Source organism: Lissotriton vulgaris, chromosome 6, assembly GCF_964263255.1.
Source record: "Lissotriton vulgaris chromosome 6, aLisVul1.2, whole genome shotgun sequence".
Classification (NCBI taxonomy): domain Eukaryota; kingdom Metazoa; phylum Chordata; class Amphibia; order Caudata; family Salamandridae; genus Lissotriton; species Lissotriton vulgaris.
The window spans coordinates 1,251,816,393-1,251,843,482 of record NC_141694.1 but is presented as its reverse complement, the minus strand read 5'-3'; the positions used below and the strand labels follow the sequence as shown (position 1 = coordinate 1,251,843,482).

The window sequence follows — 27,090 nt, the reverse complement described above, 5'->3', positions numbered from 1 at the left end:
GCTTTAAGTATAAGCAGGCTGGCTTTCACAAAACCCGGCATGGATTGGGAATGGATGTCAGTTCCCAATAGGTGTCCAAATGGCTGGAAGTCAGGATATGCATGCAGGGGATGATCTGGAAGCTTAGTAGAAGACTGGAAAGTCCCACTATGTGGCCCCCTGGTGGTGGGCACGAGAGCACAGGGAGCGAATTGTGACAGCCCTCATACTTGTCAGACGCCTCTTTTTGGAATTCCAGGCTTTGGAGCGGTGAGTCAGCCATGAACAAACATGCATATAAGCAGTAAAGAGCTGCTTGGGGAGTGGCTAACAGCTAACTGAGATGGTCTCACATCAGTAGGGAGTTAACCCGTTGAACGCTCATGACGAGCTCAGCTCGTCATGAGGCACAGTGCTTGTGTGCTCATGACGAGCTGAGTTCGTCATGAGCCGTGGAACGCTCACACGCGGGGATAATTCCCCTGCTGTGCTGAACATTCAACGAAAACGGGTGTGGCCGTGAAGAGCTCAGTTCGTCATGATCACACGAGCACTGTGCCTCATGACGAGCTGAGCTTGTCATGGGCATAGGGGCGCTGTGCGCGCCTCACCTCCCCCCAGCACAGCGGGGGAATCATCCCCGCATGCAAGGGGTTAATGTGTCACTTATGCAATCTCTGTTTCTCCCACAGTGTATCCTTTGACCTTTCTGCTGGCAGTTCAGTGTACTTCGGCCCCTGCCTTTCACTGCATTCATTCTGAAAGACACTATTTGAACTCAAACACTTTTTGCTCTGACTCTGGGCAGTAAAAATAAATTATACTGTACGAACTAATTATGAGATACAACAAAGCTACAGACAAGTGCTTCGTGTTTAAGGGTCTTAGAAGGCTAATGAAGGTGCTAAATAGAATAAATCTAAGTGCCAAAATTGGGTTTAGAGTGTTTCAGAAGGCTGTATGAGCAGTTGGCCGTTCGTTACAGATGTATTTATGGAATGAAACATAATGTAAATTTAGTATGCTTTAGTTCTTTTAAATTGCTGTCTTACCATGCATGCCGGACCATATGGAGTGTGAGCATTTGTGCTTGGCATTTGAGAATGCTTCCCTGTCTATATATTGCCTGTGTGTGCATAGGCGTCATAAATGTTGGCCTGTTATACTCGTCAACCCGTCCAAGTGTCACTTATAGCAGGTTAGACTAAACCATTTTAGTGTAGCTTTCTGGATCATAGCACACTACCAAATTGTCATGGTATATGCAGCCTGCTTTTTCCATGCTTAGATGATTGCCTACACCAACAGCAACAAACCATCCACCCTTTTGCAGACCTGCAGTCCCTTATAAGTTCAATGCAGTGGTCTTTTTTTTTTAGCATGTATCCGCTGTCGTGGGCTCAAGGAGAGGTGTGTATCCTGGTTTATGGGTAGCCGGGTGCTGAATATCCCATCTGTGGGATCCGAGCAGACTTGTGCTGAGACGCTCTGTCCCAGATATGCGTATATTGTCAACAAGACCATTGTCTTGGTCCAGGCTGTCCTGTTACAGTCCATTGACCGAAGCAAGTCTTTTAACTAATTTCCAGCATCCTGGTGCATGCAGTGGGTACTTAGGAGGTGGCATGGTGATTGTATTGATCCACAATTCAATCAGGGGCAGCACCAGAGATTGGTAACACACATGTATGTAACCTAACTTGACATCAGAAGCACTATTCAGAGAGACTCCAGGAAATGGACAAGGGCCTTTCCATTTGAGAACAATAGCTTTTGACTATGATTAAAAGGCAGGAATCAGTAGAATGCACTGACAGAACTGGCCATCTAATACTAAGCATTTATCATTGCCAAGGCACCTTATGTCATTTGTAACATTTTAGACTAGGGTTTTAACCGACTACGGAAGCTAGTAATAATTTTTAGCACATGCTTGCAATGTTAAAGCAAAGCCACAAGCCACATACTGTAATATGCTGTTATGTTATGTGAACAGATTATCTAAAGCACACGGTTAGGTCTCTTCGGGGTGATTACGGAAAATACAGCAGGAAGGGGTGCCATTTTACAGAAAATAGGTCTTAAGGTTTTTCTTGAAAAGATGTGAGAGGTAGTATGTGTAAGATCCAAAGTCAGTGTGCAAGAACCGAGAATGCTTGTCCCATGTAAGAGGTTTTAGGATAGTAAGGTACTCTAGGAAAGTAAAAATGTAATCAATTTAGAGATTGATGGTGAGAGTATCTAATAGTATTTTTGGCAAGAAGGGGGGCAGACCATTGGTTTACTATTAGACTTTGAAGTGGACTCTGGGGTGATAAGGCACTCAATGAAGATGCTGCCGTACCGTTTTTGCTTTTGTGCTGAAGTAATAAGCCTGGCTGCTTCGTTTTGTCCAGAATGGAGGTGTGAAGAAAAAGCTGCAATATTTAAAAAAAATTCAGGCCAACGCAATGCAAACAAGAGTATGTGTGAGTGAATGTTTGCATGTGAATTCAAGGGAGTGAAGACAACTGATTCCCTCCAGTGGATCACTCTCACGTGGGATGGTTAATGATCTTCTGCATTGCTCCACACAAGGATCACTGCATATTTGGTAGGGAACAAAGGAGCAGTTGGTATAATGTTGAGGTTGCGTTATATGAATTGACCAGTTATTACTATATAGTGCAAGGTACATTTAGGCTTCTTTGATAAATATTGGGGCTTTGTGAGAATTTGGTGTGTTAAGATGGGATGCATGATGTCAATGCAAGGATGTGCTAAGGCGGAGGAGTCTGGCCCCCTTTCCTATCCCCCTGCAATTGACCTTTTTAGGATGCTTGAGGAATAAAAGAGTTAGGTTCAGTTTCAATTCAACATTACAGTGCAATCCATTTGGTTACAGAGTGAAGCCCAAAGTCAATAAGTGTGGATGTATTACAAATTCAAAGCTAAAGAAATTTAAATCAGTCTCAAAAACATTGAATAGCGGTGCAAAATTATGAAAGGAAAGCCGAATTTGTGAGCAAAGTTTATCCTCAATTGTAAGTAACAGATGAGGATCTCTGTAGCAATAGTACAAAGTGTAAGAAAGACAATCTGATGCTGAGATTGGAAGTTTCTGTGCCGGGGGCCCGAACTCCAGGGGTGCTTATCGGGCACTGTGCACCGGCAGGCCTGAGAGCTCCTGACTGGGCCTGGAGCATGGATGGCCCCCTCCATTCACTTTGCAGGGGGCCCCTGCAAGTTTAGTTATGCCACTGCGGAGGAGGCAGTTCCCCCTTTGATCTTGTAGGGGTTTTTTTTCCAACCAATCGACTTCACTTACATCCACCATCTCCGAAATCGAATCCTTTAAATTAGTTCCCGAATTTGCATTTTTAACCCTGGTATCCTCATGTTTTCCGGACCTTGGTCTGAAAAACAAAGCCGAAGATTTTTCTGTAAAGATTTACTCCATTCTGAATCCTCAACATGTTTGAGAGCTAGGTCAGATAATATCTCATGAGCTTATCTCTCGCTCTCCTGGTAACATCCTTGCTCATAAACAAAAGCTCATCTAGTTGATAAGTTTCTGTTCAAACGAGGTCAAGACTTCCACTTATCATCTCATCCAATTTGAGTTTTAATCTAACTACATCTACCAAATCTACCTTTAAGGTTGACTGAATCGTCCCTCAACTTATTTCTGTACTCTTGGTCTCGATCAAAAACACATTGCAAGCTTTTAACCACTTATCTAAATTCTGAGCATCCTATATGTGTGTCGCCTCAGAAGCTTAAGGTATCGGATCAGGCCTAGGTGTGCTACTACATATATTCAAAGGTTGTCTGCATACAAGTGAGTCTAATTCTGGTAATCCCACAAATGACCTCAAAGTCCAAATCTTCCCTGACTCGATGGATCTTCACTCATACCAAAAGGAGAACTCTCATTCATGGAGACCAATGGAACAAACTTCACATTAGATTTGGTCAGTGCTTACTCCAAAGCACTTCTCTCATTTGAAGGGGTCAAATCACATGTAACACTTCCTGTGGAACAAGGATCTTATATCGGTACCACAGGACCAATAGTAACCGGGATTGAAAGAGCATCTTGAACGCTCAAGGCTGTAGAAACATTCAGGTTAATAGAATGATTAGGAACAGAAATCCATGAACTTCTTCGTATTGTATTCTGATTGTTATTCATAGGAGTAACCCACATTTCATTGGAACTCATACACAGTGATGCAGTAGCAATATCTGAACCTCCTCTAATTATTAAGCTTCACCTTCAATTGTTTGAGTTTCATTATACGGAGGCAGACGCTTTGACAATAACACATCCAAAAAACTGTCACTAGTATCACTTTCATCAGTTTCACCTCCCTCGGCCAATTCCTTCAGCCCATTTCCTCTTACTTTCTTTTTCTACTCTTGTCCTTTCCAAAACTCCTCACCTGGCAATGTCGAATATAATTTAGTTCCCTCTATCATATCCGTCCACCAGCTCTTCTGTTCTGCATCACATCTTGCATCTGCATATGTGCATACTGTCCTTCTAGCTCCTCCCTGATACTTCTCTTTCTCTCTAGTGTGGGCAGCAGGTTACCAAGCATTGAGAGCTGTAGGTCTAGGTTGTGGTTTCATTTCATACAAAATGCCCACATTTTCTATAATTCATATATTAAATGTACCATAGCGAGGAAATGCCAGTGCACTCTCCTTTTCAGTGATCTTGTGCTATTGTTTAAGCCAAATATATGTGTGAAGCCCTATATTCATCACCATATAATGGCCGGCAGTATCTTGAGGTGGCATCTCTTCTCCCTCTCTAATAAGTATGGACTTATCTCCCCTAACCTAGTTCCGTATCACTTTAAAACATTTCATTTTTGGTTCAATATATCGACAATCAACTTACCAAATTTAAAAAGAAAGCAACAAATTTCCATACAGCTTGTTTTCAGGTTCAACTGCCAATACCAATGGAGCACCCTATGACATAACCCAGCAGTAGCAGCACGACTTTACACCAACTCGCCACTCAGAAAGCAGTATACTGTGATGTTGATCTCACTCCTTGCAGTTGTTCACCCTCAATCACAAATGCACTTTTCAACAACAAGCACACATCCAAATACAATACAGTAACAACAAATAACAATTGTTTACTTTCCTAAAGAAATCAACAGTATACAATTACACAAGAAACACTATTCTAACACACATTCAAGTGAAACCTTGACTTGCGGGTAATCACCCTGGTCGGTACAGTATTCCTCTACACAAATGGTCCACCATACTAACCTTGCTTCTCTATCACACATAAAGATAAAGTCCCTATCTCAATTGGACTGCAGAGGACCGACCGTGAAAAACCAACCAAATTCAGTAGACAATTACAACACAGTATTTCTACACCTTTTAATACTGTCCCGGGATATTAGACCACTTTGAACCCATGACCAACTTCTTCACATTAAACACCACACTCACACATTCACAACACCTTCGCAAGACGCCACACAATTATTCCAAAACTGCAAATATAAGCCATACATGCACGGAACCCTATTGATACTCACTCCTCCTCTATTACTTTGCCACCAGACTCTGGAATTCCGCTGATCCTCCAAGTTGAACCATAGACTTCGGAACCAGAACTTAGACAATAACTATTCTCTCAGAAAGATCCCTAACTCAAGATCAAAACCATCCTCTGCTACCATTTTGCTAATGCAGAGGAGTCTGGCCCCCTTTTCTACCCTTTTTTAGGATGCTTGAGGTATAAAATAGATTCAGTTTCAATTCCCAATTACAGTGCAACCCATTTGGTTACACAGTGAAGCTCAAACTCGATAGGTAGGAATAAGTATGGGTTTATTACAAATTCAAAGCCAAAGTAATATAAATCAGTCTCAGAAACATTGCATAGCAGTACAAATTTTTCTAAGGAAAGCCGAATCTGCGAACAAAGTTTATCCTCAATAGTAAGTAACAGGTAGGATGCGTGTAGGGCCGGCAGTCATGGATGCTACCCACATGCGTTGTGACTAGTGCGCTTCCCCTGATGAAGCCAATTCTCCGGAAGTGCTGGTGCAGTGAGCCGTGAGCGAAAGACAGCGGCGGTGAGTTGTCCTGCGGCTTTTGGCGCTTGGCAGCTTTAAGCAGGAGAAATGCCCAGTGCGTTCAGCAAGCAGTATAGTATGGGCTCTGAACACTGTGGGCAATAGAGGCGCTAGACGTGACATCGGGCCGAGGCAGGCCTTAAACAACAACACGGAGCAGAGCCGAGGCAGGCCTTAACAACCACTCAGAGCGAAGCCGAAGCAAGCCTTAACATCAGCACAGAGCAGAGTGACTGAGAAGGGAGAAGTTGAGCCACGAGAAAGGGGTCCAGGGCTCAGTTTTACAGGGGCCTTTCCTCGTGGGGGAAAAAAGAAAAAGAGAAGCAGGCGTAAATTACAGCCCCTTGCATACAGAGACATTAGAATTAAAGGAAAATACAGATGAATTGAAGGAAGGGGAAGGAGCTGAGAAAACAGAAGGCTGCGCGCCACTAACTTCAAAATACAGTCAGCAGCAACCAATTGGCACATTTTAAAGTGGGCAGAAGCTAACTGGGCTGAAGTCAGGAACACTGGCACAGGAGAAAGTGGTTAAAGGAAGCTGTGAAGGTGGGGGGGGGGGCATAGAAGTATGCACCCAGTAAAACAAAGGAATGCAACCACAAACCCTATAGCAGGTACTAAGACCAGGAATCAGCTGCCAGAAACCCAGAGAAAGCTGCGTGCCACACTGAGCACGGAAAAGACAGTAGGCAGATTGCTCATCAGGCAGCACCAGTAACTTCCTAATTTCAGGGGCAGGGCTCCCCTGAGCTGAGGACAGAAGTATTTACTACATTGCCCCGTCCCAGAAAACACCAGTGACAGAGTCCTTCTCTACCCCTGCTTGCCGTAAGCAGTTTCTGCTTTTTTTAAGTCCCACTTTTCGACAACAGCTTTAACTCCCGTCAGCCAGCCTTCAGCCACACCGCTATTGCAGAATTAGACAAAACAGGCTTCTGCCCCTACACTTCCCTGCACTCTACAATTGGAAGATGCAGAGGGACCTACAGCTCAACACCAATTCGCAAATTCGAACTCTCAGAGCGATAACAAAGCCTCTCGGAACTCGAAAGAAACAAACTCTGCTATTCAGAGTATGTTTGAAGTAATCCTTTCAGAGATCAAGGAGCTCCAGATCTCACAGGCGGTTGAAATTGCTTCATTGCATGCCAGGCTCTCCCAGATAGAAGAATCAATAGGCAAAATCCCGGATCGTCTGGATGAGGTAGAAGAGCGGGTTTCGAATCTAGAAGGTAAAGTTTCAACCTGCGATCAGGAATTAGCCTAAATCAAGCACAATGCAGAAATTCTTGAATCCAAACTACAGGACATGGAAAACTTCAATAAAAGATCTAATTTGCATCTGGTAGGTGCTCCAGAAGCCATTGAAGGTGCCCAGGTACGTCAGTGGGTCAATACCCTTCTGCAGAAGGCAATTCCTGAACTCGAGGGAGACTTGACTATTACTAGAGCCCAAAGAGTTCCCTTACAGAGATCCCCCTAATACGAGATTTCCTCATACTATCCTATTGAACTTTGTGGATTTTCGAATAAAGGAGAAGATTCTTACTAAAGCTATTGAGAAAAGGACATTGTCTACGCATGAAGTACCAAATTTTTTAATATTCTCAGACATGTCAGCCATGTCGGTAAAGAAACGTTGGGAATTCGTAAGACTGATTGACATATTCAAATCAAAGGGTGCGCAGGCATCCAATTTCCAGCAATAGAAAATAAAGGTTCTTGCAAAAGGAAATTTCCACATATTTGATAAAGTTGTGAATGTGCAAGAATTACTTCAGCAGATTTCTAATTAAGACAGGGCTGTTATAAAAGAGCAAGATATAAGTAAGGAAAGTTAGAAATACCAGCTAGAGTAGGAACTTTAGTAATAATAATGCTTTCAAAATAAGGTATAAAGAGGGTCTGGAGTCACCAGGGTGGCCGAGGCTATCCAGCCTCAAGTAGCAGAAGTGCACAAGGGAAGGGGTGCAGCTACATGGCACCCAGCAATCACAAGGAGGGAAGGGGGCGGGAGGAGAAGTGAGCTACTCTTCCATACGCACAGGGAGGGGAACGTAAGAAGGGTGTGGGAGGTGCACAGGGTGTGAAGGGGAAGCAAATGGGAAAAAAGGAGATGGCTCTTTTAAATTTAGTGGTATGCCTAAGATGAAAAATCTAGAGATCTTTATAAGATGGAATGGAAAGAAATCTATAATATCTATAACAATTGAGTGAGAGTTTTAGGTAGTACTTTAATTTTTGATGCACTTTTGGCACTAATTTGCACTTTATGGTCAATTTATTTTGACCACTCATTACCTATAAATTCAAATGGGAGATTTTTAGGAAGTACTGCTAATTCTGCTTATCTTAAGAAAGTGTACGAAGAGAATGAGTTCACAGGTAGATTTGTAGCCTGGCAAATAAAAGACAAATGAGCTCAGAACAGGGTGCATGCACTGACCAACAAGCTCACTAAGGGCCAGATGTAGGTAATCCTAGATTACCGATTCTTGAATACCGAATCTTACCAATTCGGTATTTAAGAACAGGCAAATGGGATGTAGGTAATTGTTCCTAAAAAATTACAGAATCAGTAAGTTTCGGTAATAACAGAATCGGTATTTACCGATTCAGTAATTGCCATTCATTCCTATGGGCCTGGAGTTCCATAGGAATGAATGTCCATTACTGAATCGGTAAATACCGATTCAGTAATTGGGGAAATATTGAAGGGTGGCAGGGTGTCATTTTGACACCCTGTTGCACCCCTCAATTGTGTATTGGTGCACATGTTGCAGACATACATGCCCTAAGGACATGTATGTCTGCAACATGGCACTGTTGGAAAAGCAAAAAAAAATGTTTTTTCAAAGGTTTTCATTATTTACCAACAACTTCTAGTTGGTGGCAAATAACGAATCCTTAACTGAGGAATGCACTAACTTGAGTGCTTCCTACATCCTGGATTCGGTAATTTACCGAATCGGTATGTTAAGAATTCGGTATTTTACCGAACCCTTAAATTACCGATTCGGTAAAATACAGAATCCTTACAAAATGCCACCTACATCTCAAAAACCCAATACCGGTCGGTAACGGCCGAAATTAGGTAATTTCGGCCGTTACCGACCGGTATTGGGCGACCTACATCTGGCCCTAGCCGTACCATAAATGAAATTGCAATAAAAAATGAGTTTGTTTGGATCTACAAATCCATTTACTCCATTAGAGAAGAGGTGGATAGTAGGAAATTAAATTCTTTTTCTAATGGATTACAAATCCCAGAACTAACTTTAGACCAACGTATACATTTAATGGCAGATGCTTCAACAAAAGAAATGGAAGAAGTGGTCAAATCAATGGCTAATGGCAAAGCCTGCGGGGAAAATGGTATCCTGATTGAGTTCTCTAAAAAATTTAGTGCAAGTCTGACCAACAACCTTTTGATATTTGCCAATCATATTTCACAAGGTGGGGAAATACCATCCTCTTTGTGAACTGCTGTGGTCGTCAGTTTTAAAAACAAAGGATAAAGATGAAGAGGATATAAACTCATTAGACCCATCAGTTTGCTGAACTCAGATTATAGCCAAAATAATGGCCAATAGAATTAGCAACTGTATAGGGTCAATAATTCATAAAGACCAATGTGACTGTCGCAGGACGACAACTATTTTAACACCACTATCTTAATTGAAGCACTGGATTATTTTATACAAAATAAAATCCCATCTCAGATCATGTTTTTAGAAGCCGAAAAGGCCTTTGACCTTGTGTGTTGTGAAAGTCTTTACTATTCACTTGCAAAATTTGCACCTGCTTATTCCTAAATCTTTTCAATAGATTATGAACAATGCTGTAATTTAAGACATATTAGATATAAAGTGGAAATGCAGTTAAAGTGCAGCAATATTGAACAATTCTATAATTTTCCTAAAAGAATTTTCACAAGACTGAGATAAAAAACAGATCTATCGACAATTAATTAACAATTAAAGTGAAAACAGATATTTATTCTGGTCCTGCCTGCTCTGTCCCTGATCCTACAAAGGTGGAGATCGAATGACATTCCTACTTCCACACAGCTACTTAGTAAATTAAGCAGGATTAAGGAGCATGAAAGAAAGTACGCTTTAAGAGCAGGCTCCTATAAGAAGTTTAAGGCCTTATGGGAAAATTCGGGTTAAAATTTAACGTGGGGTTGTTATGCTCTCGGATTGGATATGCTTTTATAATATTGTTAAATTAGATTGTATAATCAACGTTGTGAATTATTGCACTTTATAAACCTCCTAGGTTTTTTACTGTGTATGGTTTTTAGATATTGGTTGCAGTTATGTAGGTATGCTGTTTTTGTTACTAATGAATTTCTTCCTTTTCATGATTTATGTACTAAGGAATTATGAGCTTTCTCCAAATAAAATGCATTAAAAAAAATAGTAGGTAACAGATGAGGATCTCTGGATCAATAGTACAAAGTGTAAGAAAGACAATCTGATGCTGAGATTGGATGTTTTGGCCTGGTGCCTATAATGCATGAGGAATTCTACTTCCTGCAACTAACTTACATCACAGAATGCTAAATGAACCCCTGAGTAGATCCATGAAATATAATGGTGTCAACATAAGAGAACTGCTGTAGAAGTCCTCTAAAGCAAGAGTGTGTCACAGCATGAAGCCACGTAATGAGAATAATGCACAAAGGTCTGTACCGCTCCTACTCTGAAAGAGAATATGCCCAACGCTAAATAGCATAACCTAGTTAAACCCACTGAAAAAAGCTTCTAGAAACGTTATGAGAGGGTCCAATTAGTGATCACCTTCAAAGGATGTTTCTTGGGAGAAACACTTGTAATTCTTCTTCCTTGATTCACATATTCGATTCATTAGATCATACACCAGGCACCTGCAGAGGAAAAAAAAACACTGCACCGAAAGAAAACATTCACGTTGAAGGTTAACCCTTTCATTGCGGCCGAGGGCCAACGGCTGTCGCGAATACTACCTCCGTAGTGCTGCTCGAGACCGTTGGCCGACGTGGCCCCACCCACTCATCAGAACGCCCGCACTGCGGCGGAATTACCACTGCGGTAAAGGTGTTAAACATTGCCAGCCCCAAATTCTTAAGGCCTTTTGTCAAGTTAGCAAAGCTAAAATTCAATACACATTTTGACCGCGTGAGCAAAGATACATAGACAATCACATTATAAGTGTAAAATGCAATTCTAATAGATACGTGTTCCATTATACGGTGAATGCAAGATTCCTTTAAAATTAATACCTTTGTAAATATGCATGAGAACTACAATTTGTTGTTTTTGCAAAAGATACATCACTGTACACGCGTATATTAAATGTTGCGATTACATGGTAACAGCACTTTCTATCTTGCTTTAAGAGCACTTCACTTCATTAGTTACACCATACCACATGAGTACATAAGGTCTCTAGTAAAAAATATATTTGGTCTAATCAATAATAACGAGGATGAAGCCAAAATTACGGTACTCAAGATGTTATTTGTTAAATTTCCTTGCACTCTGGGCTCTCCTGTAGAGTTGTCTGTCGCACGTTTTTTGTACAGAATTGTGCCACCTGCAACAGTTAGAAAGCCAGCTGACTCTGCACATTTATTTTGGACAGGTGTTGTAATTGCCACGCACCATCTGTCTAAGTCGGAAGTTTCTAACAACCGAGGCTGAGAGTGCACAATAAAACAACTTTTAGGTACCATAGTTGCTAGGTGACCTAGAATAATACACCTCTGTACTACTCTCCTCAGTTTTAGAGGTTGTCTTAAAACCTGGCTATTTCGTCAGGCCTTCTAATTGCGCATCTGGACTTGGGTTCTAAGCATAGTAGCGCCAAGAAACCTCCCCGGTGTACGTGCGCTTTACACAATTATTTTAACATAACATAACAATAGTTTTGGAATGTCCCATTTGGCCAGTCCTTTAAAGTCAAGAGCACCTTGCATCCTGAGACCTTTAAAGAGTTGTCCTATTACGGAAATTAAAATTGGCAAAATCCTCTAGGCTGGTTTATAATGTCTTCCATGTTAACTTGGCAGCAATGAAGTACACTTTATATTTGCACGTTGGCCTTGTGGTGGTCAGAGAGAACCTGCTGCCTTCATTGACTGTTTGAGTGTCTTATTGTCTCTGGTGGGTGATGGCACCTCACTCCTTTCTCTGACGTCTGGCGTATATTATTTTGAGATATTGATTCTCTGTGTCTTTCAAGATGAGTAGACATATCAGTTCCTACGGTAAGAAGGCAGCCCTCCTGTCTATGCAGAGCTTTCAAAGGTCATTGGGTAGCAACCTAAGGCCATAGTCAAGTAGGCCTTTACCTGATAAAGACAAGGGCCCGGTCCTACCAGCACTGAAGCACAACTGCCTATGATAGTTGTAGCAGCAGGAGCACAGCAGAGATGTGAGCAGGGATACTTCATCTTGCAGTAAAAGGGTGGTGCGTATGCCTAGGCCAAGCTGTCAGTGTTTCATGGGCGCCCAGAACCTCATCTACCCATGTAGGAATGTTTCCATGTTATAAGAGGGATGTATGTTTGGGACACTGCATACACATCAGGAGCAGTGCAGTCGTTAAAAGCCTATGCAAGATCATTAAATTGCACAAAAGGGAGTGATTTGTAAAGGTATCGCATAACATGGATATCACGCATTATTTTTCTTGCCATAAAGTGCCACTTTAAGTGGCACACATAAGCACACTGAAAACTGGACGGTTCTGTCTGTATGTCATATATACATGCATACGCGCATATGTATGTATAGTTGTTTTGTGTCTCAGTGATGCTATTGAACTATGTCCTATTGCAGAATGTATGTAGGTATGTTACTGGTATTTCTGTAGTGTGAACCTAGCCAAATTCCTCTTTGGGACTGTTTCGAAATCTGGTCCAGTTCACAATACAGGAAAGGGGTGAACGTGGAGGCACCCACCTGTATAAAACTGGATGCACCCAAAGATGTAGCTTTTAAACTGCAGCAGAATCTTGCCATTAAAAGCCATGCGAGTGAAAAAAAATGGAAAGTGTGCCAATGTCATCCTCATCAAAGGTTGCAGAAAGATTGAGAGTATGATTTTCTTTTGAGAATTTACATTTTTATTAATTCTGGGCACCCCAGATATTGACCAGAGACTGAAAGTTGAAATATCAATAACCTCTAACTAAGCCATTGATCCACCCTCTTTCTGTAATTCATGTTTGCATGAATAGTTGTATAATCTAGATTTATTTGATCCATCACTTGTGCTAGCATTCTACAAAATTGCAAATAGTTTTGCAAATGATTGGTGAGAAGTTCTTGGTTATTATCACATTGTGCCATATGTGGATTTCATTTTTAGAAACAGGTGGGCCAGTTGTGACAGCTGTGTTTTCCTTAAATCTTGATCCTGAAGAAGAAGCATATTTCCAAGGAGAAATCATACCTGGGATGAGAACCACTGGTGAGTGAAAATTAAATGCATTTGGGACAAAATATGGAGTGTGTCTAGAATAGATCCCCGATTACAGTGGAGTACATTGTTTATTTATTTTACTTTATATGGGTTTTTGTAAATTGCTGCATACCACCAAGCAATACCTTCAGAGCTCTAGAAATATTACCCAAATCCTGCAGAACTGCCATTATATGAAACGTGCTAGCTAAATGAATTGTATTTTGTTATCTTCAGTAGTCTGCTTCTGGGTATGTCCAAGTATTTGCAGCAGGTCCTAAAGTGAAACAGAATGTTATTCAAGCCTGTCAGTTCTCAAAAAGTTCACCCCTTTATTTTTAGCATTGTTTTTCTTGCCTGCAGCTCAAAAAATTGTTTTAAGTCACTCTGTGTGGTCACACGTTGTACTAGAGCAAGGAATTATACCCTAAAGATGTAACCAAATAACTCCAATCTTGGGATGTGGTAGTATCGGTGACACTTTCCATTGAGAAAAGGAAGATCCACAGGACCCGGGGGAAAACAAAGTGACTCTAAAAACTGTGCAAAAAATAATTTACCAAAAAGGCTCCGCTTGTCTTATTATCATTATATATTCAGTGAATTTAATTAAAGTTAAATCAGAAATGTCGCCTGCCAAAAAATAATGCATTGCAGAAAATCAACAGTATGCTCTCAGCACATAAATCCTCAAAAGAAAACAAATCACGATCCAATTAAATAAGTAACATGTACTGCATGAAAAAATTAATCGATGTGCTCATAGAAACAACCAGACACTTGTCGAAGAAGTTTGCTTCAATGTTGAATAAACCAGCAGTGCAAAATGTACCAGTGTGCAAATATATAATAAATGCACAAATTAAATACTTCTAGCAAAAATAGCAGTGCTGACCAGCGGAGATCCGTGCAAAATGAAATTGATAAAAAGAGAACTCCTGCCAAAAATCAAGCTTTTTTTTATAAGCAATGCATGTTATACAGAAAAATATTGTGACAATTCAAAATACTTACATTCATTATGAATAGATTTACGAAACTAGAATTGTTACTTCAAATTAAACATTTTTTTTGCTTTTTGACAAGTTACATGTTCTTGTTAATCCACAAACATTCATTATTAATGTATTCTTTTCTCTAGAATCACAATGTTGACACTGCATAAATTCATGTCTTTGCACATCATTTCGTCCTGCACATAACATGGAGACGGGGTCCTCATAATAGAGAATGGAAAACCTTCACTCTTGGCTACCCGGCCACAGAGTTTTAGCGTTGAAAAACTGCATCTTGTTAGCTGAGAAAAAGATTCAAAGACGAGCAGACCATCATTAGAAAATTAATTCACATCATTTTTTTTTGGTATACAGAGAGAGAAACCCATGCACATTGATTTGTCAGGAACGTTTTAAAGGTTGACTGTTAGTAATTGAAAATTATGTCAAGTACATTTCTTAATCAGTTAATTAGCTTTCTCAGTATTACCCTGGGATATAGAGTTTGTTGTCCATAAACATGGAATAACTGGAAGCTATAAAGTTACTGCACTTATTTTGCATGGTGTTAATATCAGGCTTTTGCAAAGTTTATTACAGTATGTTTTTGTTAGAAATCTGTTTTATTTATATAAAGTGAGAACACCGGGCCAGGTATACACAGTGTTGTGCCAACAACCCTATGCAGGGCCGGCCGCATCGTATAGGCGAGTCTCTACAAGCATGGAAAGGCAGTAGCAGGGCATCTAAAACACAGCATTTCGCATACAACCCTTATTGGGCCGGCCGTGTGGTATAACATGTAAAACAGTGTTGGTTTGTTGCGATAATTCACAAAACCCGTTAAGAACATAAACATCAGAACGTGGGCAATGGGCCCAGAGGAGAAGAAACATGAAGGAGCCAGTACGAGAGCGAAAGGTGAAGAGAGAAAATAGGAGGTCATAGGAAAAAGGAGTGTGTGGGCGGGTGGATCGGGGACAGAGCCAATAGTACGTGCCCATGGGAGCCCCCTTAGTTAGTAGAAGAAGCTGCGCACTGTGTTAACCAGGGTGTGAGAGCAATCTATCAGGGTCCGAGGGGAGGATAGCATCTTCAAAGAGTCGCATCGCTCTAAGTTTGGCGGGTAGAAAGCGTGTATGCTCTAGTTTGCAAAGATACTTAATTTGGGGTTGCCAGACAGCGGAGAAGCGAGTATCTCAGGCTTGTAAACACGCTGAAAATAGTTCCATGGTTAAGACATGCCAGAGGCGCACATACCCAGCAGCAATTGGAGGGGCTTCTGCTTTCTTCCAGTGCAGCGCAATAAGTTGCTTGGCTGCTCCAAGCATATGCAGTGCCAGAATCCAATCGCTACGGGTGAGTGCCTTTAGATTAACTGGTTTGATACCTAGCACAAAGAAGAGGGGGCAGGGAACATATTATGCAGCCGGTCAGGCGTATAATACCATTAAGTCATGATTTTATATGCATTCTCCCTTTGCGAGATACTGCGGTAGACCTTGGGTATGTCGCCCCATAAACGATTCCATTGCGAGGGTGTAATTTCCGTGGCAGACATCCGTTGCCGTTTTTGCTGATATGGATGGGTAGGTATCACCGGGGGGGTGTTGTAGGATCTGATATGTGCGAGAGATGAGATCCTTCGACTCGTCAAAGGAGCGGACCATCCGTTCGAAAGGGGTGAATGGGCGGGTGGCCGCCTGCTGCATCTCCAAGGAAGTGACCCAGTGATGCAATTGCGCATACTGTAGTCCAGCTCCCAATGGGAGGTGAAATTCATCTTTGCACTGCGCAAACGTTTTTAATGTGCCCCCCTCGTAGAGATCGCTGACCACCCTGCATCCCCCCTTTACCCATTGAGCGAAGGCTTGGGAGCGGTAGGCCGGGGGAAATAGTGGATTCCCCACAATGGAAGTGTGAGGAGAAGGGAAGGTTGTGAGACCCCTGCGCACAGCCACCCTATCCCAGATGTCCAAGACCGTTTTCGTGGGTACAGCCATATAGGCGCTTCTGGAGCGTTATACGCCCGCCCCATATAAGTGTAGTCAGGTCACGCTGGATGCCTTGAATCTGGTGTTGCGGGATTGGTGTGGGGAGGCATTGAAATAAATACAATATTTTGGGTAAGATGGAGATTTTGATGGCGTTGAGTCTGCCCAGCCATGACATCATAAAGGGCTTCAACTTTATCAGGTCCTCCAGTATAGCCCTTCTACACTCGCGCCAGTTGATTTGAGTCCAGGTGTCCATGGAGGGAGTTAACTTAAGGCCAAGATACTGAATGTGGTCGCCCACTGGTACGGCGCGAGCCTCTCCAGAGTAGGTATCTCCTCCTTAGGAATTGTGAGTCTCAGGGCCCAAGATTTGCCGTGGTTAATTTTGAGGCCCGATGCCCGTTCGAAGGATTGTAACAGCGAGTGTAGTGCCGAAAGAGATATATGCAGGCGCGTAAGCATGAGGATAAGGTCATCCGCGAAAAGCGCCACCTTGTTCTGTCTACCCCTCATAGAGATGCCATGTATGTCCTCCCTCTGTCTAATCACCTCCGCTAGAGGTTCTACCACAAGGGCAAACAGCAGAGGCAACAGAGGGCAGCCCTGTTGGGTGCCTCTGCGAATGGGTAATGGCTCTGTGAGCTGCCCGTTGACCCGAACCCTAGCCTGCGGGGCAAGGTATGGCGCCATAATTCTGGATACCGTGTTCCAGCCTAGTCCGGCTCTCTGCAGCACCGCCCGAAGGAAAGTCCAGTCCACCCTGTCGAACACCTTCTCTGCGTCGAGCGACAGAAGGCAGATTGGTATGTTCCAATGATGCACCTTCCCTACCACGTGCACGATTCTACATACATTGTCCTCCCCTTGGCGGTTGCGAATAAAGCCAACTTGGTCCGGCTCCACCAAACCCGGCATGTGGGGATCGAGACGCTTGGCAAGAATTTTGGTTTAAATTTTAAGGTCTGTATTCAATAGTGATATGGGGCAGTAGGAGGCGCATAGCGTTGGGTCTTGGGGATGAGCGTGATTTCCATCATACCCATAAAGGGTGTTGGCCCATTCGTGTCCGAAAAGGAATTATACAGTAGCAGGAGGTAGGGCGTAAGCTGTGCCTGAAATATGCGGTAGAAGGTCAGCGGGAGACCATCCGGGCCCCTGGGTCTTTCCAGGGGGGAAGTCTTTTAGTGCCGCCGTCATTTCCTCAGCAGTAAGAGGCCCCTCTAGCGCTTGGGCATGATGGGGATGAATCGGAGTCCAAGCACACTGGTTCAGAGCATCCTCGATAAGTTCCGGGGGGGGGGGGGGGGTGCTTCTGCCGTGTAGAGGGCAGCATAGTAAGCCCTAAAGGCCTCGCCTAGGTGACCCGGGCGCCATCTGGCAGCCAAATATTGGCTATGTGGGCCTTTGCTGCTCGCGCCCTCAATCGCCTTGCCAGCAACCTGCACACCTTGTCCCCCCCTTCATAGTACCGCTATTTCAGGGCTAGCAGGGATCTTTCTGCCTTGTTAGTGCGCAAAGTGCGAAGTTGACCCCGGAGATTCGCCAGCTGCCGTCGAGATGCTAGAGAAGAGCGGGACTGGTCTTGTTTTTCTGCAGTTTTAATGTCAGCGGAGAGAATATCCTCTAAAAGTTGGGACTCGCGCGATCGAGAGCGGTGTGATGTGACCTCGGATCGTGGCCTAAAAAGCGTCCCACACCACGGGAATGGCGTCTCAGGGATATCGTCAATGGCGGTTCAAATGCTCTCCACATCATCTGGGTCCCGCAAAATGCTTTGCGGCAGGCGCCACTGCATGGGTACGAGAGGGACAAGCGTCCGGATCCTGCAGGAGAAGTTCGACATGGGCATGGTCGGAGAGCGATATGGCAGACATTAAGGCCTCTAACATGTCCCGTATCAGGGCATGATAGATAAACAGATATTCAATGCGTGAATACAAGCGTTGTACGTGGGAGTAATATGTAAAATCTGGCATCTCAGGCGAGTGGCATCGCCACAAGTCGATCAAGCCAAGGTCAGAGATCTGCGCACGAAGTGTAGAGGACATAGCCCGGCCCCATTCAAAGTTGCTTCTCTGCGATCCATCCCAGGGTCCCACACCAGGTTAAAATCCCCCCAAGGATCAGCGAGGGGTCGTCCTGCAGGACATGGTCCCTCAAAAGTGTTCGGAGGTAGGAGTCCTGCATCTGGTTAGGCGCATAGATATTGCACATTGTAAAAGAGCGCCTCCCAATTCCAACGCCCCCCTTAATGAAGTGCCCGTCTGGGCTTCGGAAACTTTTAAGTTCCCCCTGTCTGATGCCACTCCGACACAAGATTGCCACCACAGCTGTTTTAGTGCCCACTGCAGCCCAGAATTGTAAGGGGTATTTTAGATACGCTGGACATCTACTTGCAAAAGGTGAGTTTCTTGGAGGAAGATAATGTCGGGGTTGTGTTGCAGGAGGTATCGCCATGTCTGTCGCCTCTTGTTGGGGAATTAAGCCCCTTAACATTAAGGGATAGGACCTTCAATGGGCAGGGGAGTGCCTTAGGTGTTTCATACCAAAAATTAGCCCCTTAAGCCACCCCGGGAAGTAGCGCAGAATGAGGGAATGAGCGCGCGAAGTCTGTGCTGACCCACCAGTAAGAGTGTGCCGCAGCCACAATGTTCCCCGCCCGCCACACCTAGGAAGAGTAGAGAGGAAGAGTAGAAAGGACAGAGAAAAAAAGGACAATAGCACAGAGCGGTAAACCAACAATGGCCAACCGGGCCATATTATTCTGCTCCAGTCGTGGGGCATCCTACACCTGCCGGTTTGGATGATCCCCGGGACGTCACTCCCTCAAGAGCAGGTGGGGGTAGGTTGTGCGGCCTCTCACAGGTTCATCCAGGGGGGAAGCCCCAGCGACCCCTGCACTGCCATCAGGGAACTGGAGAGTCCTACCAGTCAGTGGTGCATCCATCAATCTCAGAGAGGAGAATGTATGTTTGCAGGGTCAGAACATGCAGGTCATTGTGGGCGTGCACTTTCTTGATCATGGTGTCGATGGGTGTGAGGCTGTATCCGATTTATCCCCCTCGAGGGACTTTATGTGCGCTATGATGTCCTGCTTGGCCTGCTAGGCCGATTGCTCGTCCAGGGGCGGAGAGCGGCGACGGCGATGAACAGTGGACCAGGACGGCTTTGCCGGCTCCCGCGTCGGAGGCTGCAGGGGAGTGGGGCTGGCCAGCAGCGAGGACGTCAATCGGAGCAATTGCGCTGCCTCCGTGTAAGAGCGCACCACCCTGCTCTTGGACTCCCACTGGAAGATGAGAGCGAATGGGTGCCCCCACTGATATATGTCCATACTGCACAGTTTGTCCTTTATAGGCTTGAAAGCACGACAACGACGCAAGGTGTTAGGAGCTAGGTCTTGAAAAATCTGTATCTTGTGCCTATCGTAGCTGAAGTCCAGTTTAGCTCGCGCCGCCCTGAGAATGGCCTCCTTCTCAGTGAAAAAGTAGACCCTGGTTCTAATGTCTGGAAAGAGACCCAGCCTCCCCGCGAGCCCACCCACCCGAAATGCTTGGTCGTTGTCCCCCCCAGACCTCATGAAGGAGCTGCGCCACATATGTCAGGGTTTCCTTCCCCTCCGCACCAAGAGGGAGCCCCCTGATGCGGAGGTTGTTCCGGCGGCTTCGATTCCCCAGGTCTTCCTGCTTCACCTGCAGCCCCCGACCTCTAGGATGCCCCGCTTTAGGGCTCAAGATGGCGGGGCTTCTCCGCCGGGTCGAGTACCCCTCCCTCGCTTCCCAGCCTCCATTCCGCCAAGTCCGGGTCAGGCAACAGCTAGCGTCCCAGGCCCCACCGGGTCACAGCCCCTTCTGGGCTCTCACCTTCAGCATCCCTGCCCGCATCCCTTAGAGCAGGCTCCGCCGGGGCTGATGGACACCTCTTGCCTACAAAAGAGGCTCCACTAGCGCGGCCCGGAGCACACCGCCGCCGTGCCAATGACAGCTGTCACCTCGCCACCGATCGGAAGGATCCGCGGCCGTCGCTGCCTCGCCAATGACAGCCGGCACCTCGCCACCGATCAGCAGGATCCGCAGCCGCCACCGCCGTATCTTCCGATCCTCTGCCCAGCAGGTCTGTGGGAAGCCGTCAGGATGTGTCAAGAACCCCGCCGCAGGCCCTCTGAAAATGGCAGGAGGCTCCGCTCGGCCCCCGGCGCCCAGACCGCTTCAGCTCCGCGATCCACCTCCAGGCTTCGCTGAAACGGGTCAAACAGCACCCCAGAGCAACAGCAGGTAACATCCACTCCTGGGGTGTCAACTAAGGGCCCCCAGCTCTGCTAAAACTGCTTAAAACAGCAGCGGTCAGCCGTTGCTCCCCGAGCACACGTCTTATCTCATCGCTGGCCAGACCATGCCCCTCTACAGTATGTTTTTGGAGAAGTGTGGCTCAGGGGTTACAGGCGGCAGACCCGGAAGCTGAGATCGGCCCTGGACCAGGGTTCAATTCCCCGCCTCGACGGGGCTTGGGCTCAATATTTCCACGGACTCGATAATTCTCGCTCCGGTGCCTACTCGACTCACGGGTTCACACTCTGCGACTCTGGGCAATAGCTTGCTTAATCTCCACAACGGCCCCTCGCGGCGGGATGCCTGGCTTTCACCTTGTGGATACCCTGCCGGGGTCATCTCACAGGGGAATACCAGGACGGGTTCCCTAAGCAAGCGCTTAGATGACTGCGATGTGGGTAATTTGCGCTATATAAATACATGTACATTTACATTTACATTTACATTTTTAACATTTCTGTAACACTCCATCCTTCCTAATTAGGAAATTCTCCTCCTCCTTCCTATATGGCTTCCAAATAGACTTCCACTTTGTCAAGCAAAGAGAAAGGGTGTCTTCACTTGAATCAAAGAACTTTCTTAGTTTCCCATTGAAAGGTATTCATAGCACGTGTGACCATTAGAGTTCAGATTTTTAACTAAACAACACAAAATACCATTTCACATAATTACACTCCATAACACCTAATCCCACTCCACATAATTCCAGTATACGCAATACCACATAATTACTAGCCACATAATTCCACAGCACACCATGCCACACAATTTCACTACACAAATCCACCACACCACACAATTACACAACTAACTAATCCAATACAACCCTCTTAATTCCACTACACACCACACACATACACCCCATGACACATAGGTAAAAGACATTGCCATATACAATGCCAATAGCTCTAACTCAAAGAAATGCGAGCCCAATTGTATTTCTAATGCTTGGTATTTGATATGTTATTTTGTGAAGACAGCATCACCCAAATACAATAGTCCCAAGTATTTTAACAAGGACCTGGAAAAGACCCCAGCTTCACACAGTAAGTCAAATCTCAATTGGTCAGACCACAGACTCTTCAAACCTCATTCAGGCTCAGTGGCTCGGTGGCTCACTCCATGCACACCCCAGCTTTTCCTAAGCTGGCAAAAAAAATACATATGCTCAGTATCCTGTGTTCAAGGTTCCAAAATCCTTTTGTTCGTCCGCAATCTTATTTCACTTTGACCCCAGAGTGCTGTAGATTTTGTTATAGCTATCCAAAAATGAGCAAATTAATATCTGAAACTAAGCTTGCTCTTTGTTCAATTTGTCTTTATTCAATTATAGACAATCATAAAAGACACATATAAACAAACCAAATTAAAAGCAAAAAATAACTTTTTAAGACAATGACATGGTAAAATTCATGATAAAATCCCTTAAAAACATGTCAGACTAAAAGTTAAACATATCATGGATCCTTTTTCTCTTGAGACCAAATAAGAATTCCTAGAAAGAAGGGAAAATATCAGTACAAAGGTTTTGGATAGACACCTCAATTTTAAAAGCGAGTTGGATTAAAAAAGGCAAAAATGCGCCTTATCTCAAAAGCATCGGTTACATAGTAACATGCAGCATATTCCTTCTAAGGACCCACGCCCAGCTCCAGAATTTAGCCATATCATGAACTATGACAGTACTAGTATACTCATAGCCTTTTGGCAAGATCTTGGTCCTATTTTGGCACAAACTGGCTTGAGCCATTTGTGGCGAGGGCCCTTATATGCAGGGCACACAAACAAAACATGCTGTAAAGTCTCTTCCTCCCCTGGGCAAAAGTGACATTTTGAATTCTGTACCGTCCCCCACTTATTTGTAAAAGATTTTAAGGGGAGGGTACCCACTCTAAATTGGTGGTAGAGCTTCCTATCACCAGGGCTCATAATGGTATCCCAAAAGGCTTCCAGCCTATAGTCAATTTTGTGATCCAAACAGAGACCTGTTAGGGAAGCACCATTCACTTGAGAGAGGGACTTCAAGTAGACCATGTCCCTATACATGGCTTTAAAATCTATTTTTTTTTTAAAGTTTTTTTAAATTTTATAATAACAAAGCAAATGGGACAGATCTGCACAGGATTGTTACAACAGATACATGAATAGTTTAGCGGGCCTTTCGCAATTACATTCAAGTTTGAATCACAAATATTGGACATGACATTGTAAACCTATCACTACATCAACTGTACATCCGAACCAAGCACTACTAGTCTGGTTCCTCATCTTCCCCAGTGGTGCTCGGTGGTTCGCAGATGTTACCCCTAAACGTGTTCCACGCACCCCATATCCTACCCCATTTTCTTGGTCAGCCACAGTGGATGTAGACAGCCCTCTCCGCCACCATCGCCCCATCCAGTTCCCTACACCAATTACGAAGTGTCAGTGGTACTGCCGAACCCCACAGCCTGGCGATGTTGCACTTTGCCATCAACATGCCCAACATTACCCAGTCCTGCTGCCGGTGGTTTAGGTCATTGGGTTCCCACACATTCAGCAAGCAGCGACGAGGCTCCAGCAGCAGGGAGATGCCCATTCTTTGAGAAATTGTGCGCATCACTGCCGTCCAATATGTCGCTATGAACCTGCATTCCCAGATGGTGTGGGAAAATGCCCCCTCCTCCCCGCAGCCACGTAGGCAGAATTTATGCATGGCTCTTCCTATCTTGTGCAGGAGTATGCTGGATCTAGTACGTACGGTGCAGTATTTTGAGTTGGACCAATTTTAATCTTGAGGGGATCGCGGCTTCACGTGGCGAGGCAAGGGCCTCCTGCCATTCAGAGTCTTCAAAGGGGCCCACCTCCTCAGACCAGTTTTGTTTCCGTGTGGCTGTCACGTCCGGGAGGATATTAATGAGCTTCCTATATGTGAGGGAAGTGGCCTTGTCCTGCATGTGTTTGGTCAGAAGCCTATCTTCGAGAGGAGAGGACTCCTCCAGGACGGTACCCGTCGGTATAACCGACTGTAGCGCATGCTTAATTTGCAAGTATCTAAACTTCTCCGTCTGCGACATCTCATATTGTGTTTTTAGGTGGGCGAAATTTACCACCTTATCCTTCTTCCATAAATCACCTACCACCGAAATACCAATGTTATCCCAGGCCTGGAATCCCTTACTATTTCGAAGGAAGCCCAACTTGCTTGAGTCCCACAGCGATATCATTTGGGTGATAGTTCCCAAGCATTTGAGACGCCTGTTGGCCCGGTACCACAACTGTACAGAGTGCTGTGTCGGGCCTATCAAATCTGGAGGCGGACGAGGGTTGTAAAAATTACCTAACAGTCCCCTACCTTCCAAAGAGTGTCTATCAGCAAGGTATGCAGGCTCAGTTTGTGAGGCGTGTAACCAGAAATTAATCTGCTTTAGATGTGCCGCCCAATAGTATAGTTCTATATTTGGAAGTGCTATCGCCCCACCGTACCAGCTTCTAGTTAATTTATCTTGCGCGATTCGGGGCGGCTTCCCTCCCCACAGTAAATGGGATACTGTTGCAGCAACAGTTTTGAAGTATCGTGCAGGGACCATTGACAGGGTATTTTCAAGCACGTAAGGGAAGCGGGGGAGCGCCATCATTTTATACAGTGCTGCCTTGCCTAAAAGTGTGACTTGAACCGCTCCACAAGGGGGCTGAGATTTAGGCCATAATATTAGTCATAATATTCGCCAGGGTCTGGCATTATAAAGATATCCAGGTATTTGAATGTTTCTGTGGTAGCCCTCAGGGGGCAGCTCAGTGGCAGAACAGGCGGCGGACCAGCAAGGACAAATAGGATTGACTTAGTCCAGTTAATCAAATAACCTGACACTCTACCGAACTTCTCGCACACATTTAGCATTTCGAGAATAAAATTTTGGGGGAGGTGAGATACAGGAGGATATCGTCTGCGTATAGGGATATATGATCCTCCCATACATCAGTCCATCGGAGCCCCTTGATGGAGGGTTCCCATCTGATCCAGATCGCAAGTGGTTCCAGGATCAGTGTGAAGAGCAACGGAGACAGTGGGCATCCCTGTCTCGTGCCTCGGCCAAGCGGGAAGTCTCGTGAGATGTGTCCATTTGCAACAACATGCGCTAGTGGTTTAGTGTATAGCAAACGAACCCAGGCGCAAAATTTAGGAACAAATCCCATATGTTGGAGCACCGCGAATAAATAAGGCCATTCGACTGTATCGAACGCCATAGTGGCGTCAAGCGAAAGGATGACAGCAGGGTCTTAAGACAGGGGGCACGTGCCAGGACTGCATGAAGCCGACAGAGGTTGAGGGCCGTGCTCCGATGTGGCATGAAGCCAGATTGGTCTGGATGAACTAGCGTCGCGAGGTGAGGAGTACGTCGCAACGCCAGCAATTTGGCGAGTATCTTAGGCTCTTCGTTGATGAGTGAGATTGGACGGTAGGAGGCACAGTCTGTCTTTGGCCTACCAGGCTTGTGTATCGTGACAATCGTGGCTAGTCTCTGATCCTGTGGCAGCTCCCCTATTTCAAGACTGTCAGATAACATGCTTAGGAAGAAGGGGGCTGTCGTTTGTACCAGTCTCTTGTGCATTTCAACTGGGAGCCCATTTGGCCCCAGCACCTTGCCAGACGCTAACGCATAGGTAGCTGTCTGCACCTCGTCTGTGGCAATGTCTGCCTCCAATAGAAGCGCTGCCTCCGGGGAGAACTTAGGTATTGATAGATCCTTAATATATTCATATGCCTCTGTGATCGTATAAGCTGCCCGGGGAGCATAGATTTGTTCATAGTGTTCGGCTAGGAGATTGACTATACCATCAGGATCGGAGACCGGGGAGCCTGCAGGTGATGCTAGTTGTGCAATGACTTTATGCGCTCTTTCTTTCCTATCCAGCATGCACCGGGAACATGCGTCTTCGGCAAACCTGGTGATGGGTGTATTTAAACAGTATTGGGGAATGGTCCGAGATGCCCCTGGGGCAGATAGTGACCTCCTCTATACCCTGCAAGGGCGTCTACGGATACCAGGAAATAATCAATACGTGTGAGACAATTATGCACTGCTGAGTAGAAGGTGTAGCGTGTTTCATTTGGGTGCTTGAATCTCCAGCTGTTTGAAAGTCCCAGGGCATCTACTAGGCCAAGAAGGCGTCGCCCACCCTGCGTTTCCAGCCTAATAGGGAATCTGTCCTGTGAGCCATCAATTATGTCGTTGAAGTCTCCCCCCATTAGGAGTGTCGCCTCCGGCAGTGTCAATAGAAACGCCGTAAGGGCGGAATGGGATTGTGTATGGAGTGCAGGTGGTATATAGACAGAGACCAAATTGAATAATCGTCCTTCCCACTGACAGGTCAGCGCCGCGAAGCGGCCACGTTCGTCAACTCGTGTTTGCTGCACCACCAATGGGAAGTTTTTCCTAATAAGAATCCCCGTACCTCTGGAGCCCGAGGAAAAGTCTGTATGGGCCAACATCTGGTAGCCCCAACCAGTTGCGTCTCTTGCAAAAAGACCACCGCAGGGCCACAACATTTCAGGTATTGCAATACCAGGCCTCTCTTCACTTTATCTCCTAAGCCTCTAACATTCCAGGTAAGTAGAGTGAGGGTTGTCTGTTGACTGAGGCAGTTTCAGCCATCATCTATAGTGAGGTGTATCAAGTATCTAAAATTGCACTTGGCCCGCCAGCCATCATGTACAGTGAGGTGTATCAAGAATCTAGAATTGCATGTGGCCCGTAGAGCTAAAGTATCGTCCCATAGTGCTGTCAAAACCAGAGTGCGTTTAACAAAACAGTAAGAAACAGTCATATACGTAACAAAAGCAGCTGACTTTTAGCGCATAAGTTACCTTCCCATCCCGTGTCCCACCCACCCTCCCTGCCTCCCTGCCAGGCGAACCTACAACTGCCCGCCACCCCAACTCTGCAGTGTGCTTTATTTTCCCTCCCAAACCTGCAATACTTGCGTGTCGGGGAGAGTCCTATGAAGCAGCAGCCTTTTGGAGTCCCTCAGGCTCCCCCCAGTCCAGAACCTCAAGTCAGCTTGAATGTTACTGTCCTTAGTGCCGCATCTTCAATTATGGAGGATTGTCCGCAATACGGCCAACCCTATTCTTCTTCAGGATGTACGTCACGGTGGGGCTCCTGACCCCCGGAGCCCATATCTTCTGGGGAATCCTCCCCCCTCTCAGCGGCGGTGCGATCTCGGTCTCCGGTCCTGTTTGTTCACTGGACGCCAGCCCTCC

At 45.2% G+C, this 27,090-nt stretch overlaps 1 protein-coding gene across 1 annotated transcript in view; it reads left to right on the top strand.

Annotated features, from left to right (window-relative positions):
- Positions 1–27,090, top strand: part of LOC147708705 (uncharacterized) — a 389,106-nt gene that overhangs the window by 263,902 nt on the left and 98,114 nt on the right. Inside the window, exon 10 of the mRNA XM_086927355.1 lies at positions 13,437–13,538. Within this exon, the coding sequence (XP_086783481.1) occupies positions 13,437–13,538 (102 nt within the window). The remainder of the gene's footprint in view (positions 1–13,436; positions 13,539–27,090) is intronic.